The following is a 16933-nucleotide window of genomic DNA, read 5'->3' as shown; positions in this document are numbered from 1 at the left end:
GCCGACTAGAACTCACCGATGCGACTCGACCCCGTCACGCTATAAACGTAGATGGCGCCCTAATACATCTCACCGCCACACACCTACCGCAAACGTATATTAATGGCGCGACCGCAGCAAGTGCCTTTTAACCATTAAATTGTTTCCGTCGCAGTTGTTGTTGGAACAATTATGTCCCCCATCCATCTACTTAATGCACGCATTATCGATACGCAGCAATAAAACTAAATTGTGTTCCATCGGAAAGCTCTTAGCGAAGGCGCTAAATAATTAACAACGCAATAAAATGGCAGTCACTCTCGCAGCGGGTTTTTATCAAATTAAGACGTCATAATGTCGGATCTCGTACATTTCGCTAACCGCTCGTAAACATCGCCGAATTAATTTGCCTCTGCGACAAATCAAAGTTCGTCTCGGCTAATTATGATTCCGGAGGTGGATTTAATTATTTCGGAAGCGTAAGCCACAATGGAGCCAGCGACACGGTTTCCACTTCACAGGTGTCGCAACTTTTAACAAGCGGAACTAAATCGGGCGATAACGAGGGCGGATGCCATTTCCAATCGAAACGACCGGGTTCACTTTGCGATCGGGCAAACAAAATAAACATCTCTTCTAACGGATCGGAGCTAGTTGTTCTCATCCCCGACGTTCACTTTGTCTCCTCCACATTAAACATTTTTTTTCCAATCGTTCGTAGTCCTGACTCGACCCTGCAGCGGCGCCGCCCCGAAAGGGATCACAGTTCAAATTTAACAAACAAATGTTGATTGATTGATTGAAAAAAGAGTTGTGTTTAATGAAGATGGATCTCCCCTAATGGGCGAATCGCCGACATAAACAATTGATGAAGAACCTTCATTGTTTATTTTGCCGTTTCATTATCCTGTCTGGCGGCGTAATCGTCCCATTCCAACTCTCGATTAACTTAAGAACTTACATTACGTAGTGTGTCCTTTTTTTAAACTGTAATTAGCGCGCTTAGTTTTTAATGAGGGTTCGTGTTTCCTGCGATGACATATTTTCCTTCAATTTAAATCAATCGACGATCCGCAGGTCACATTCCTGCTGATCCGACTTACGTGATCCGATCCTCGAGGGTGGTTCGACGACAGATTGAAACGTCCCTAATCCGCTCCGTTCTTTATTCGCGGCAAGTGGAAAAGCGCGTTCTTGCTCCTTTTGTTTAATGGATGAATTGTGGAAGAGTCTCTTGCGGGTGGTCGGTGCGCATACGGACCGATTTGAATAGAGAGCGAAGTGCTGAATTGGGCGAACGTTTCAAAGAAACTGTTATGGTTGGGTCGATTGGATGAAATTTCTCGAAATGGCAGCGGCCAGTTCAAAAGTTGACAATTCAATATCTCGATAACGATATAAATATTTTAACAAGAAACGTTTTGTAATCGTCGACGTTATTTCTGCTTTAGTAGGCATTCGCGAATATTTTTCTTTCGGCAGTAATATTTTATAATTCGATTTGGAATAATTAGAAATTGGGTTTTTGTTCTAATTTCTTTTCAGCGTGTCGAGTTCATTTTATTTTATGTTCTGCTTTTTTAAAGCCTAGATTAATTGGAGCATGTTGACAGCTAACCTAAAATTGAGAGCCAAAAAAATGTTTCTTTTTTTCTTTCTGTGCAATGTTTTACATTAAAAAGAGAATAACGTAACGATTCCTATTCTCGAAGCAAATATCTAAAGGCACCCTTTGCTGAAAACAAACAAATTCAATCATGTCCCGGTTAAACATAAACAAACGTCATTCGTGAAAGAACGGCGGGAAATTCAAACTTTACACTGTTCTAAACGGTTTCATTTTTCCAACGCCTACTCACCCCAGGACTTCATTGAACGCGCGATACTACCAAGATCAAAAAGTGAAAAAGAAATTTACTAACGCAGTTGCTACTACTGTAGGTATTCTTTTAAATAAAAATGTAATACAAATGTTGAATAAAAAATTTGCAACTTTCTCCATTGGTTTCAATTCGCTAAAGTTTATAAAATGCAGTTTTTGTGCATTTTAACAATTTGTCGGATTAGTCTTCAAATAAGACTGTTCCTTTTTAATGTCCCAGCACATCCAACCTTTTTCAATTTTTTTTAAGAATTTCCTTTTTTCACGTTTCATCATTCAAATTTTATAAAACAGAACAATTTCAAGAAGTATTTAATAATCATCAACGTCCTTTCTACGTGAGTAGCCATTCAGAAAGATCTTCCTCTTTGCAGCAATATTTTATAATGAGACTTTTTTTAAATATTTTTTTAGTCTGCGAACAGATTCGATCATATTTATTATGATAATCAAAATATGAAAAAGGAAGTGCGACTCTTGTATTTGAATTATTTTGAACGCACCATCAAACCAACTTTTCTTGTACTCTTTTACTTATTTCATTCCACCACAAAACAATATAGAAACCAGGTAAAAACTATTTGAAACCTGTCTGACGTGGCATCATTAAGAAAGCATGTAATAAAGGCCAATTAACAAAGTTATTGTGTCTGAACATATCGATCCTTCTGCGTTTTTTCCAGCCATGTAACTACCTCGACAAGTCCGTAATAAAATTCCCGGAGTTGATCAAACCGAGACAATCCACCCCGTTATGAAATTCCTCGATAATTGACTTATGACGAAAAATATATCCCGCTCCGGTTACACAAGAAAACTCCCCTCCTCATAACTTGCCTCACCCTCAAGCCTCATGAATACCACTGCCACTCGCAATATTTCTCCTGCTTGCTAAGTGATTGTAAAAGTTTCCATTTTCGGGGTGATTTGTGCTCTCGAACCCGGTGAAATATCGAGTGCGGTCCTGTGCGGTTGCACCGCCGAAATTACCCCTAAACGAAAAATTATTGCTTGTATCAAGTGGGATTTCTTGTGGTGAACTCTGAAAAAGTTCCGTAATTGCGGCCCAGTTGAAGTTCGCCGCCGCGAATAAATTTCGATTTATGCCAGATTTCCACATGTGTTAACCGGCGCTAAACTCGCTCCATTTCCGGCGGAAACGGTTCGCGTATTTTCCTTGTATCTGAATTTTAAAACGAGCGCGCTATCTGCACACAAGGACGCCTCATTAGGTTATCCAACATGGCGGATACGCGTGGGGTGATCGTTTAATTCCTCGGTCGGGCACCACAACTCGGAGGAGCAAATCAAACGGCGAAGCTCCAGACCGAACAACATTACGACAACGCCGTAAAGGAGGTTAAGACAGGAATTCGATGCAAATTCGCTCATAAAATATGAATGGCGACATTAAGACGAAACGCACAAGTCATTAAAAGTTTGTCGGTCCGACGAATGGCACTGGTTTCTCGTGTTTTGCTCGCTTTTCACCTCGGCTTTTCTTTGAACCTCCAAATCTCGATGCGGAATCTGAAACAGGTCCAAAATAATATTTTCTCGGAATTTTCTCTTTTATATTATGCGTAAATTCGACGGAAGCCTAAGTAAAAATCTAGAAAGAAATGCGCAAAGAGGTCGCCAGTTTATTTTGGAATGTATGTTGCGTGGTCGGAGAAGTCGACTCGGTTCTTGTTTGCTAATATTATTATCCCCAAAATATGAGGATGTTTTCGTTAACAATGTATGTTTCGTATTTGTTTACTTGCGAAAGTAAAAACACTTGAACGTTTTATGGAAATTACTGAAACCCTCTTACAGAAACATCAAATTCTTCACAATATTTGTTGGAATTTTATTCACCTTCAGTTTCACACAAAACAATAAATTATGGAAACTGTACGTTTAAAAAATATGTTGTAAATTCCCAAACAATAATAAATAACATGTTTACTAATGTTTTATAAATCGGTGTTTTATGCCCGCCTAATGTTAAAATTTTATTTTCTCATTTATTTATGAAGCTTTATTTATTTATTCAGAAAATATCAATAACTTCTTATTACTCATGTGAAGTTTGATAAACGTTCTATTAGCTCTACAGCTCTTTCGGGATTTTTTGATGGTCTATTTCTTTCCCTCTTTATAATAATTTAGATTTATGATTCTTCATTTTTGCCTAACAGTCTACACTCAGAACCATTCGATCGCTATGAAATATTCAATTTGTTTGCGACACACAAATTAATGTTACACAGTGTCACACAATCAATAATCGTGACAGATTTTTTTTTAACATTTATGCTTTAATTTTTTAGCGCGTGAGTCAAAAATACATTAAACAATGACTTGTATTTTATTTATCAATTCATTCGGTCTGGAGAAATAATTGAAACCGCAACCAAAACGTCAATTAAATTTACATATCTGCTCGAGTGTGAAAATAAAATATTCACAAGAGACAGTCTGATATTTGAATATCCCCAAGCATTTTTTAATATCCCTTGGTGGTGCAGAACTGAGTGTAATTTCGCAATTTAAAATAATAGAGCAAAAACATGGCTGATGACTGATGTTCTACATGACTTTTTCTGTGGTTCTGCAAAAAACATTTTTAAATTAATTCTTCTGCGCTTGCAAATCTCGCGATTGTCGGCAAGAAATAAATATGTAAATTAATAGCAAGAATACATTTGCAAACCAAAATGGTGAGATGTTGCTTATTAAACGATTAATAAATTTGATCAGTCATAGAAGCAAGTGATAAGGAGATATTTATCAAAAACATTTTTTGACAGTTCTGATACAGTGTAAATTTTATCAGCGCCATGGATTGAGAAGGAGGAGGAGGAAAATATGTAACAAACTCCAGAGAGCTGGGAAAAAATATAATATAATATATATTAATAAATATAATAAAATCTCATATTTTTTTATCAACGAACATCTTATCAGTAAAGGAATCCCATATCTGTCTACGTCATATCGTATATACAGTCCTTTTTTTTATTATAGTCTGATAAGCTTAGTCCGAATCAAGAAGTCGACATGACCTGCGTCTGCTTTCGACATTTGACAGCAGTGCTACCAATATTTGAAAATTTCTATTGGCATCTTGAGACAAATGTCATTACAAATTTCAATTTTGACATTTTGAGTTGAGTTCTTTCGTGTTTTAATGACTTTTCTATTTTTCTGCAAATTCATTCCTCAGTTTTCAATTTAAAAAACAGTTCTTTTCAGAACCCTTTTGATAACTATTTATCAACTAATGGGTAAAACATATTAAAACTCGTTGAAAACAACATTAAACAACCAGGTTTGGACTGTCTTTCTTTCTTCCTAGATTTTGTTTCGGCAATACCACGTAAGGTCAATGCCCTTACACGCTAATAAGAAATTTGTTAATGTATTTTACACGGGAACGAGATAATAATGGTCGGCTGTTGTTCAAGAAGAGTTGCGAAGCTTTTCCTTGGCATCATACAGCGGAAATTTCAAGCAAAATTAAACAAAATTATCATAAATGTAGCTACGACCTAACCTAAAAATTTGACGTCGCTAATGGAATAAACGTACAACTCGCGTCTTGCTCTAATCGCACATGCCAAAGCGAGACGCATAGTGGAACGGACTTAACAAAATACGTACAAGAATCCAATAGTTTGTTTTACATTATGTTGAAAAGAGATAGCTATATAACAGTTGCTCTGCTTATTAATTGATCCATCGGACTATAAAAAAATGGACAGGTTATTCACGAATAATAATGATCCTTACAAACATTGAAACGCAACCAGTTATACATTTTCATCGCCAAGTTTGCATCGAAAACAACAATTCATTGAAAATGAAACATCTTATAGTTATTGGCTCACAAGGACAAATGTTTAAAGGAATTTTTCTATAAATAATAATCCCATGCAGATTTTAAAAACAGTACACGTTTGTTTTGCCCAGTGGTATATTTCTTTTACTCTGTTTGTCTTCATTTTGTGCCCGATAATGCTAATCATAAAGCAATAAAACCTCATTTTCCTAATTTTGCTCGTGTGTATTTTTAGCTCTCGCGTGCAGACCTCCCAGACCTTCGACTACCACTCGCTAGACTTCCTTCGGCTAATAAACAAATTTATGCGCGTCCTTTCTTCCTCCCCTTTCAATTAACCACCACGTTATCAGCTCATTATTTGGTATTTGTGTATAAATTATTCACGCATGATCCTTGTTAGTTCAGCAATATCATTCCGTGCAGCAAACGCATACTAACTTAATTAACATGTTAACATCGACAGGATCAGGATAACAAACAGGGAGAGAGGCGAGCGCCTCTGCTGCGGTCATTCCATCGAGTTCGCAATAATTGGCACTGCTGAAACTGGTTTTTCGACCTAAGTGAATTTATCATGTCCTAAACGTGCACCTGTTTGCGGAAGACAAACACCCTCAGCTCCTCCAACTACCGACGAGTTAACTCCGGCGGGGCTTAAGTGTTGAAACTCGTTTAATATTACATAACGCAGCTTTCAGCAGGAGCGCAGCAGGACCGGATTGGATATCCATGTCTTCCAAGTTGGAGCGGTCCAGATTGGAAACTACGTAATTTACTTGGACGCAAAGTTGGCGGTGCATCGGGAAGAAGAGGTCCTCGAATCCTGCGATTTCGTCGGTCGAGTCTTAAAGCGATTTGTCTGGCTCTAATTCGGCACTGAGGGAGTAAACTCCGGCTTATTTAATTTGCCGGGATCGCGAATGTTTCGACGACGAAAAATTCATCAAACTTTCCGGATAGTGTTCCGGGGATAGTTGAGCGGGGCAAAAATGATCGATCGAGAGGTCTGTCGCTTTGCTCGTGAGGGATTATTAATAAGACACTCGGATGTCGTTGAACTGCTCCACTTCGGGATTTTCATTAATCTCGAGTCCGTCCTGAAGTGCTGTAATAATTGCATTTTCATGTTTCGTAATGGCTGTTTGCTCGGCCCTTCAACGGACTCATTTCATCTAAGATCGACGCCGCTCTAGATTTTACATCAAAAGAAAAATATTGAACACAAAATGAATTCATTAACATCCCTTCCCTAATTTTTTTTACAATAAAATTACCTTTTTGGTTTAGTTCTTATGTTTTCGTCCATCCTATGCAACGTGTTAACTGTCAAAATAAAAAATAAGACCGAGCACTGTGGCCAAGCGCGTGGCGCGCCACTTTGAATTCGGGAGGTCCCGGGTTCTAACCCCGGTGCCGCCTGACCTGGTGTGGGTTTTTTTCAGAGGTTTCACCACACCATCACATCGTGGTACGTCTCATACCACAGATAAGGCGAATGCTGGGTCAGTATCAACCTCTCACTACTACCTACCACCCTCCTTCCGCACCCATCCTCACCATACCCATCCCGAATCTTCCCGTCAGTGTGGCTGAAAAGGTTCTGGAAAGCCTCAGCAGCCCGCTCCCCTTCGGAGGGAATGAAAGATGTATTCTTTTTCTTTAAAAAATAAGCTTTACGTCACCTATTTACAAAGTCTGTTACTAAGCATCAAATTAGTGTTGACAGATTCTACGACGGATTAAAAATACGAGAAGAATTATTAATAATTGTAAGGAGAGCACTCGCTGCGTTCCATTTGTAAAAAAAGTAATGCTTTAACATGTTGCACATGTTTCCGCGGACAAAGAGTCGAGGAATTTTCATTCGTTTATTTGGTCGCAATCGTTCACTGTTGTGTTGATGTGCAAATAAACCACGGCGAAATGGGAATGTTATCGGCGGTTTGCAGGTAGACAAATCGAATTGAATTGGGTCAGCGTTGACCCAGAATAGCAAAAAACATGTGTAACGAATTTTTGGCTTATCTAAATATGAAACAAGCTTCTCTCAGAAAAGAAAAATTAGCCGACGGATTAGCAGTAAGCCTGAAGAAGAAGAAAGATATCGTTATTTGTGTTTCAAGATATTCCGGCGCCTTCACCATTTTTGTTCAATATTTAACTGGATTATCTTCGACCGGTGTTGTCGATTTTCTGCATTCGTTGTCATTATTTCTATAAAACGCAGATTTTATATTTCATGTAACTCACGCCACAACATAAATTTCGAAATATTTATTTGAAAAATATCCCGGCGCCTCCACCATTCTTGCAAAACATTTAAATGCACTTTATCTACTCCCGTGGGATAAATGACACTTATCCCACTCATTTTGAGCGGGTAAGAACTTCATTACCACACGCATTTCATTGCCACACTCAGTGGGATAAGTGAGCTTCATTACCCCACTCAGTGGGATAAGTAAGTTCTTATCCCACTGGCGTAAATTGTTGAGTATAACTGCGCTCGTGCGTGCTTTTAAAAATAATTGGTGCTTTAAACACTTGTTGCATATCGCATAAATAACAACTATTAAACGATAACTTAAAAAATTTGAGTGATGTATAAACGTTAGAAAAAATGATTGATAAGCAGCAACAAAAAGAAATATTTTTCTTGGAAAGACATTTATAAAAATTTGATGGAGTCTCTGGATAAGTGGAGCTTTCACCGCGAGAAAGCTTTCCCATATTTCCTAATTTCTCGAGTCGCAATGCTCGACTCTCTGGTAGACAAAATAAAGAGAAATGGACAGTCCAAGAACGGCGGTCGAAAATAATTAAGCAATAAACGTCAGAAGCAAGACAAGTTGAGCGACACGCACGGGATCGCCGTATGAAAAATGACGTCGCCTCTAAATATTCAGTCTTCCCAAAGCCCAATAAAATGTATTGCGAGGGACAAATGCAGCCACGACCCGACACGCAACTATCAACTTTTAACCGAGTGGATCAAGTTTATGAGCCCGCGCCCTAAGTGCCACCGAAGCATTCGTATCACGCAAGATACGCGGATTGTGTGCCTTTTCAAACAGCACCGGCATACAAAGAGCCGGATAAGGCGGCCCTCCGATATTAAAAATATCAGAAATCGCCCCGAAAATAATACCGATTTGCATAATGTGAGGGGCGAGCCGGCGCGAGCGAGCAAAATAAAATTGATAAAAATCTCGTAATGGTTTATGTAAATCTGGAATAATGACGGGGCGGGAGTTTTCGGAGTTGATCACATGCGATGCCGCGATTTAGATGTAGCAAGCTCAGATCCATTAAAAAAGCACTCGATATTGTTGTTTAATGGAGCTTAACCGGGTGCGAAATGAACACAGACAATAACTTGTCATTTGTCAGAGCTCTCGACCCGGTCATTTATAAACATTATTCATACGGAATTTAATATCTGTCAACTCGATACGCACGAATATCTGTTAATGGCTTCGCATGGGGTGGAAGTAGCGGACCCACGTTTTCTTCCAAGCTCCGAATAATTGTTAACGATGAGGGACTAGTAGAGAGGGTCAAAATCGCAATCGAAATTTCGCCACTAATAAAATTTAAATTTTAAATACGGAGCTGACAATAGGTTCGTCGGGATTAAAATTTGAATATCTGAGCGAGTATTTAAATTTTAAACCGAGCAAGAAAGTGGATTCCTCTACGAAATATGAATATGCAGAGGAATTGTAGAGGCAGGTCCGCACGAGTACACTTCCCCCACTCCTATACATTTAATGTGTTGCCTACCTTGCAATAAAAACATGAATTTGTGGCCCGAGGTAATATGAAAAATTCAAATCATCTGAAGGAATGAAAGAGAACATCGTAATGTCGGAATGATTAACGAGCGTGGGAGATGAACGCGTCTGTTCAAATAAAAAAAATCTGAATTATGTCCTGTTGAAGAGAGAAAATGTGATAAGTACACTTTCTTTTATACCGAAGATTTCTCAAAGTTCTCATTTGAGTTCGTTATTATCTGCGAAATTTGCCACCTACAATACGTAGCATAACTGTATTATACTAAAGGTAAATTGATGTGATTACTTGGTTGCCTAAAAACAAGGGGCTTTAAGATAATGTAATTTAACGTGAAAGCTTGTTTTCGTTGATGTGAGCTAATCGCTTATGACAAGTCTAATTTTAAACTTGTGCAAAAAATGTTTACGCTGAAGGTGTACACTCAAAAGTTCCACAAAAGTATCCAATTCTAGAGTAGAATAGCCCCTTAAGAGATCCGTCGAAGCTTGTCGGGTCCAAACCTGGCGCCTGTAGTTTGTGCAAAGGGTGGCGATCGGTCTTTGTACGCCCCTGACGTGGACTTAATATGAAGTTTATTGCCTGTCACTCGGTAGGAAGGGTAGCATGTGTAAACTGCCATGGTAACCGAGACGTATACCTGTTCGTAAGTTTTATTGCACCCCTAGTTCGCGTACCGTCGCACCCCATCGATTTTTATATTAGTGTTTAGGTAATAAGCGCGCTCTACGACTCGAATAGTTCCAAACTAGTTGAGAAATTCACGCCCGAATGCCGTGGAAATGATTAGGATTCGTGCAACGTAGTTTACCAATTCGCATGACATATTTCATTTATGTATTGAGTAAGTTGGACAGAAGTGGAAAGCTTCCGGCCATGCTGACTACGGAAAAAAGTTGTGCAATCGGTACACACAGACTAAGTGGGCGAGTTTTCTCAGCGAGTAATTTGATTTTTAGCACGTCAGTACACAGGCAGGTGGGGCGTAGTTTTTACCAGTTTCGACAACTTTATTTTCCGCTTCCGCGGACAAAGAGTCGGGGAATTTTCATTCGTTTATTTCGTCGCAATCGTTCACTGTCGCTGCACTCGTTGTGTTGATTTGCAAATAAACGACCGCGGAATGGGGACGTTATCGGCGATTCGCAGGTACACAAATCGACACGAAATGAAGCGGTGTTGACCTAAAACAGCAAAATATGAAGTGTGACGAATTGCGGCTCGTGTAAACATGAAATACGATTTTCTCGAAAAAGACGGATCGTCGATGAGGCTGAAGAAGAAGAAGAAAGATTAGAATCAATTCCAACATTGGATATCTCGAGTTGGGATACGATTTGGACCAAAGGAATTCACTTGTGAGGAAGTAGAAAGAGTTGAAAAATCATCTTTTCGATTGCCTCGAAGTTTTTATGAACCACAACCAAAGAAAAATTTGAACTATAAAATATTACACATAAGTCGTGAGCGAGATATTGCTATTTGTATTTCAAAGTATCCCGGCGCCTCCACCATTTTTACTAAAATAAATATACTTTTCTCCACCGATGTTAAAACCAGAATTATACCACTTTTCACATTCGCTTCTCTACAATTAAATCTACTAAACACAGTTTCCACATTGGCTTTACCTCACTCCGGAAGGAAGATATCGTCACGTTTCTGAAAAGATGAAAATCATCTTGATGCACTACATAAATGCAGTTTTCTCGACTGGTATTAGAGATAGATGAATGCAATTTTTTGCATTCGGTTCGGCAATAATTAAACCTCTAAAATACAGTTTTCAGATTAGATGCACTACAAGGAAAACATCCTCCGTTCTACTGAAAAAATATAAAAACTAACTATATATGTAAATGCAGATTTCTCGACCAGTGTTAAAGTTAGAGAAATGCGGCTTTTACATTTTATCCGCCTTAACTACATCTATAAGATGTTGCTATCAGGTCTTATCTAACTCAAAGCATTACGTGGATATCCATCGGTTTATTTTTGAAATATCCCGGCGCCTCCACCATTTTTTCGCGATTGTTAAATACAGTTTTCTCGGTCAATGTAAAAGATACAAATATACAGTTTCTTGCATTCGACTCGGCTTACTTAGGTCTATAACACACAGCTTTAAAATTTGACCTGAATAAATTGACATCGAGATATCGTTATTTTTAATGAAGAAAATTTCCCAGCGCCTCCACCACTTTTACTTAATATTTAAAGGCACTCTTCTCAATAGAAACAGTTCAAACAATGTTTCTATAAGATCCTTTCATCAAAATACCCTTCCAGAAGCTGTCACATTTTTCCTCTAATCTTTAATTTACTTTAATTTTATTTACCTCATCATATTTTGTTTGTATTTTCTTTTAATTTTTCTTAAACTCCGCGAGACCATCTCTCTGGTTTATTAACATTTGCTTTGTTTTCAACACTTTCCCCCTACACCATACCGGATGATTTTTATCCTTCTCTAGACCTGCTCTTTGTTAATTTCAATAACCCCTCCGCGGCTCTTTTTCCACCGCTCGCTAATTATTATTTCCGCAAACGAAACAGGGATTTGTGTTTGACCTGAAAGCTTATCCGCACGCGTGCCCCGCAGCGACTTCACCCCGATGCACTCTTATCCAAGAACAAAGCCTCCCAGATAAACAGCGCGCACGCTAAACTCCCCGTTTTGCAATTATTGAATAAATAACGGCGGTGGTGGCGATATTACAGTCATTTTTTAGAGCACAAAGCAACATGTGTCAGCAGTCGAACACATGTCCGGATTACATTTCGCCGGTGAAAGAGGAACAGGATAATGGAATACACCTTGCCTGAATGCCACTTAGCTACACTTTCAGCCAGTCGGGATAATAAATAATCGTGGACTGTTGACTAGAAAAACAGCCAAACGGCGTCTCGCGGGAAATAACGAGGGGTGGGCTCTGACGGGGGCGGTTCAGTCGAAACGTCGTCACTGGGTTGTAATTGCATTAGAAATGCGAGGCGAGCGAGAGGGTTTGTAGTTTTTCAGGTTCACTGGGTCAAAATAAAATTCTTCCCTCAATAAAATACATTTTTCTTTCAGAGAAAACTCTTGTTCGGCCACCCCCGCTTATTAACCATTCGACCTTTGCCGTGTTTATTTTTTATTATTATAAATCCTGGGCTGAGTAAGCGTTGGAAAAATTAAACCGTTTAGAACAGTGTAAAGTTTGAATTTCCCGCCGTTTTTTATGTTTAATCGGCACATAATTCAGTAAAAGGTGCCCTTAGATATTTGCTTCGAGAATAGGAATCGTTAAGTTATTCTGCTTCTAATATACAATATTGCAATTGCAAAGAAAGAAAAAAAGAAGATTTTTTTGGCTCTAAATTTTAGGTTAGCTGTCAAGATGCTCCAATTAATCTACGCTTTAAAAAAGCACAACAATTGACGGTTTCCAACGCCTTCCCAGCCCAGGATTTCATTTGAACGCGCTTATAAAACAAAATGTATTATTAATTTATTCAATTAATTAATGTGACGTGAATGATAATTACCAAAAATATGATTTGGATTAATGTCAGAATTAAATTTCGGTTAGAAACCAAAATGCTATTTACAACAAAACCAGAATAGTAGTATTTCATTCGATCCAGTCAACATCGTTATCTCCCCGGAGATTCTAAATTTACCTTTTTTTTTATTTATTTTTTTAATTCGTTAGAGTTTCTATTTTAATCAAGTCGAATCTCTTAAATTCATTTAGATGTTTGGCGAATGATTCCGTCAGTCAGTCACATTTGCTATCCTGTGGGAGCGGCCTTAAACAAAGTTTACATCTTGCGTAGGTGAGTGTGCAATCCCGGGGGCACGCCATGCGCGTTTTTAACATGAAAGCAACTTATGCGAAATGAAATTCGAATCATTCCACAAAGAACTCCACCATGTGGGTGCGGCACAATTTCCAATTACATCGCCGCCCCCGGTGATTTTTGTTGCAAAATAGTAGCTCTTCTGGTGATGATATTATGGCCGGGGGCTGCAATATTTAATTCGAATGATGTGAGGTTTTAATTATGATTCCGAACGACGCCACAAAAGGCCGGATCGATTCTCATTTAACTTTAGTGTACAATTGCAATTCTCGGGGTCTTATCAGCTAAACGGAGATTAATGTTGGCGGAGTGAGTCGGTCCCGAATTTGAATTTTTTCGAGGAGCAGTTCGCCTTATCCGACACAATCTGGACCGTTCTGGATGCCCAGAAGGATATATTATTAAACCGTTTCGCCAAGATTGGAGTAATATTTCGGGACGAGATGAAAGTGTCGGGGTGAACACGCCAGACTGGAGGATGCGATACAGGATGGGGTGAAAGCGCAAAATTTTAGATAAGGGGATTTATATAAAGAAGAGAGAGGAGACAGTTTAGTTCGTTCGTTTCTTTTAGTGGATCAACAGATGTGGTAGCACAGATGTTATTGCTCGTTGCTTTAAGCTTCTTTCCGGAACGTCTAAATAAACTACTTACAGCAAATAAACATTCTTATAATTATTGTTTTTCTCCACTACAATTATTAATTCATCTAGAAAAGAAAATATTTACTTTAACGAGATCAAAGAAATACGTTTGAATGACGAGAAGATGGTGAGCAAAAGACACTTCATCTTGGAATGATTGACAAACCGGAGTTCTGAGCAAACACAGCCTCTCAAACAATAAAATGATGTAAAGATTTTAATTAAAAATTTCCAGGTGCATCCACGATTTTTAATTTTTATTTACGACAATATTTGAAATAGAAGGGTGAGACCCCTTGGTTAAATTTGCTTCAAAGGACTCCACAAAGCTCATGCATTTAAAATTGTTCTACAAGCAACAAAGCTACCAAGAATTTATACAAAATTCGTCCCGGCGCATCCACCATTTTTCTATAAAAATAAAATAAAATTGTCACGTTATCAATAAAGATAGAACTACAGCGGTTTTTTTTTCTGGGATTCAACATAATAAAATCTACAAGAGAGTGTTTTTTAGAATTAATGGAACAAGAAAGATATTTCATGTTTTTTCTCGACCCATTCATTATTTTCAAATTCCGTTCATTTAATACTGTGTTAGCATCTGATATGGTTTTCCAAGTTAAATTTGCATTCAAAAGCTCCATAAAGCTTATTTAGGACATTGCAGACTGTTTCCCAAACAACAAGGCAAAATCTTGTCTGGGCACATCCACCATTTTGCTACCGAAAAATTAAATTGTCACGTTACTGTTAGAGATAAAAATATGCGGGTTTCCTTATTAAATTCAGTGTAATAAATTCCACAAGAGAGTGTTTTTAGACTGAATGAAACCCTCAAAACATCATATTTCAGGTTTCGTTATTTAACCCGGCGCCTCCACCATTTTACAAATTCAGATCATTTCATAGCGTTGTCCGAGACTGAAATATGTTGTTTTCCTGGTTAGATCTGCAATTTAAAGCTTCAGAGAGCTCAATTGGTAGATTTCAAATTGTTCCTCAAACAACAAAGCTAAACATGAATTTATCCAAAATTATCCCAGCGCATTCACCATTTTTGTGCTAAATAAAATAAAATTATCACGTTACTGTCAAAGATAGGAGTATACAGTTTTTTTTATCAAATTCGGCACAATGAAATGTACAAGAGAATGTTTTTTAAATTGGATGCGACCCCCAAAACAATAAAGATATTTTCCGATTGTGTAATTTGCATCCACCATTTTTGCGTCAGTTTGAATGAAATAATTTTTGCTGCGTTGCAGGTCTGGCCGCCTCTTGCGCCTCCCAATGTCAAGGCTTTGAACTAATTGGTCTTGGTGAAACTGAATAAATTGGCCACCCTCGTCGACAATTCGGCCTTAATTGAAATCCGACCCGATCCCCAGAAATGCTGAGATAAAGCCATCAGAAAAATCCGAATTTGCGCCTCTTCGATGAACAACAACGGCACCACCATGTCCGACTACGAGCGCATTCGCTTGGTCATCCTCGGCGGGGCCGGTGTCGGCAAGAGCTGCATAATCAAACGCTTCCTGATGAACACCTACTCGGACAAGTACCGCAGCACCATCGAGGACCTCTACAACCGCGAGTATGACCTAGGGCACATGACCCTCAAAGTGGACATTCTGGACACCGCAGGGGACATGCAATTTCCTGCGATGAGGAGGCTCTGCATCGCCACAGCTCACGCTTTCCTGCTCGTCTACGCCGTCACGTCGGCGCCATCTTTCGACTGCATCAAGCAGTGCTTCGAGGAGATCCGGGAGCAAAGGGGGGACTACCAGGACATACCGATTGTGGTGGCCGGGAATAAGCTGGATTTGACCTCCACGCACAGGGAAGTCAGGATTGAGGACGTCTCCGAGTGGGTCTACTGCGAGCTGCCCAAGCTGAGGTTGGTGATGAACATATTTTAACGAGATGGAGTGGAAGCGGTGGTTCCAAGATTTTATCCAAAACCTTTGAAGCAAAATTTCATAAACTCTTTGGATAGTTGCGTAAACTTTATAAACTAATAATGACATTTTAAAAGCTTGCAAATTATTTGGAAAAACTTGGGGAAATCGTATTAAATCCCTCAACTCGTGAAAAATTTAATATTTTAACTTGACAACAATATTGTTGCTTCTTCTACCACAAAATTAACTAGAGCTTGGTTCTAATTTGTTCCGGTGCATCTACCAATTTTCCACTTCAGTAAAACAAAATTTTCATCGTTAACGTGGAAAATAGAGAAATGCGATTTTCTCGCTTAATTTCTCTTTAAATAATCTACAAAAGGCAGATGTAATTCAGCTCTTTAACACGACAGATATACAGGGTGTTATTGAAAGTTGTACAGATATTTTAACCACGAGCTAAAAAATTCTATGGCAAAAAATAAAATGACAAAAGTACAATTTTTTTAAATTGCTTTTAGTTTTCTACGTTGTCTTACAACCTCGTAGGTAAAATTTCGGCACATTTTAAAAATACACCCTGTATATCATGTTTTATAAGATGTACGCCAATGCGAAGTAACCTATAGGACATATGCTTTAAAACAAGGAAACCGCATTGGTGTACGTTTTATAAAATATGATATACAGGGTGTATTTTTAAAATGTGTCGAAATTTTACCTACGAGGTTGTTTGACAACGTAGAAGACTAAAAGCAATTTAAAAAAATTGTAGCTCAAAAAATAAATGTCATTTTATTTTTTGACATAGAATTTTTTAGATATTTTTTCCGAGTTCTACATGAAGCCAGTAGCTCGTGGTTAAAATATCTGTACAACTTTCAATAACACCCTGTACATAATATTTCAATTCAAATTTGACCCAGCGTCTCCATGGTTTTTGTCATTTATTAAAATAAACTTATCAAAGCTGATATTGGAGGTGGAAACATGGGATGTTCTCGGATGTGTTTGCTATAAATAAGTTTACACAATACCATTTTGCAC

At 38.4% G+C, this 16933-nt stretch overlaps 1 protein-coding gene across 1 annotated transcript in view; it reads left to right on the top strand.

Moving 5' to 3' along the window:
* Nucleotides 1–16933, top strand: part of LOC138141148 (GTP-binding protein Di-Ras1) — a 40263-nt gene that overhangs the window by 18922 nt on the left and 4408 nt on the right. Inside the window, exon 2 of the mRNA XM_069061814.1 lies at nt 15248–15882. Within this exon, the coding sequence (XP_068917915.1) occupies nt 15419–15882 (464 nt within the window). The 5' untranslated portion in view covers nt 15248–15418. The remainder of the gene's footprint in view (nt 1–15247; nt 15883–16933) is intronic.

The sequence above is a fragment of the Tenebrio molitor genome, chromosome 1 (assembly GCF_963966145.1).
Source record: "Tenebrio molitor chromosome 1, icTenMoli1.1, whole genome shotgun sequence".
Lineage (NCBI taxonomy): Eukaryota > Metazoa > Arthropoda > Insecta > Coleoptera > Tenebrionidae > Tenebrio > Tenebrio molitor.
Note: the sequence above shows the minus strand (reverse complement) of the source record. Positions and strands in the feature narration are given on the sequence as shown.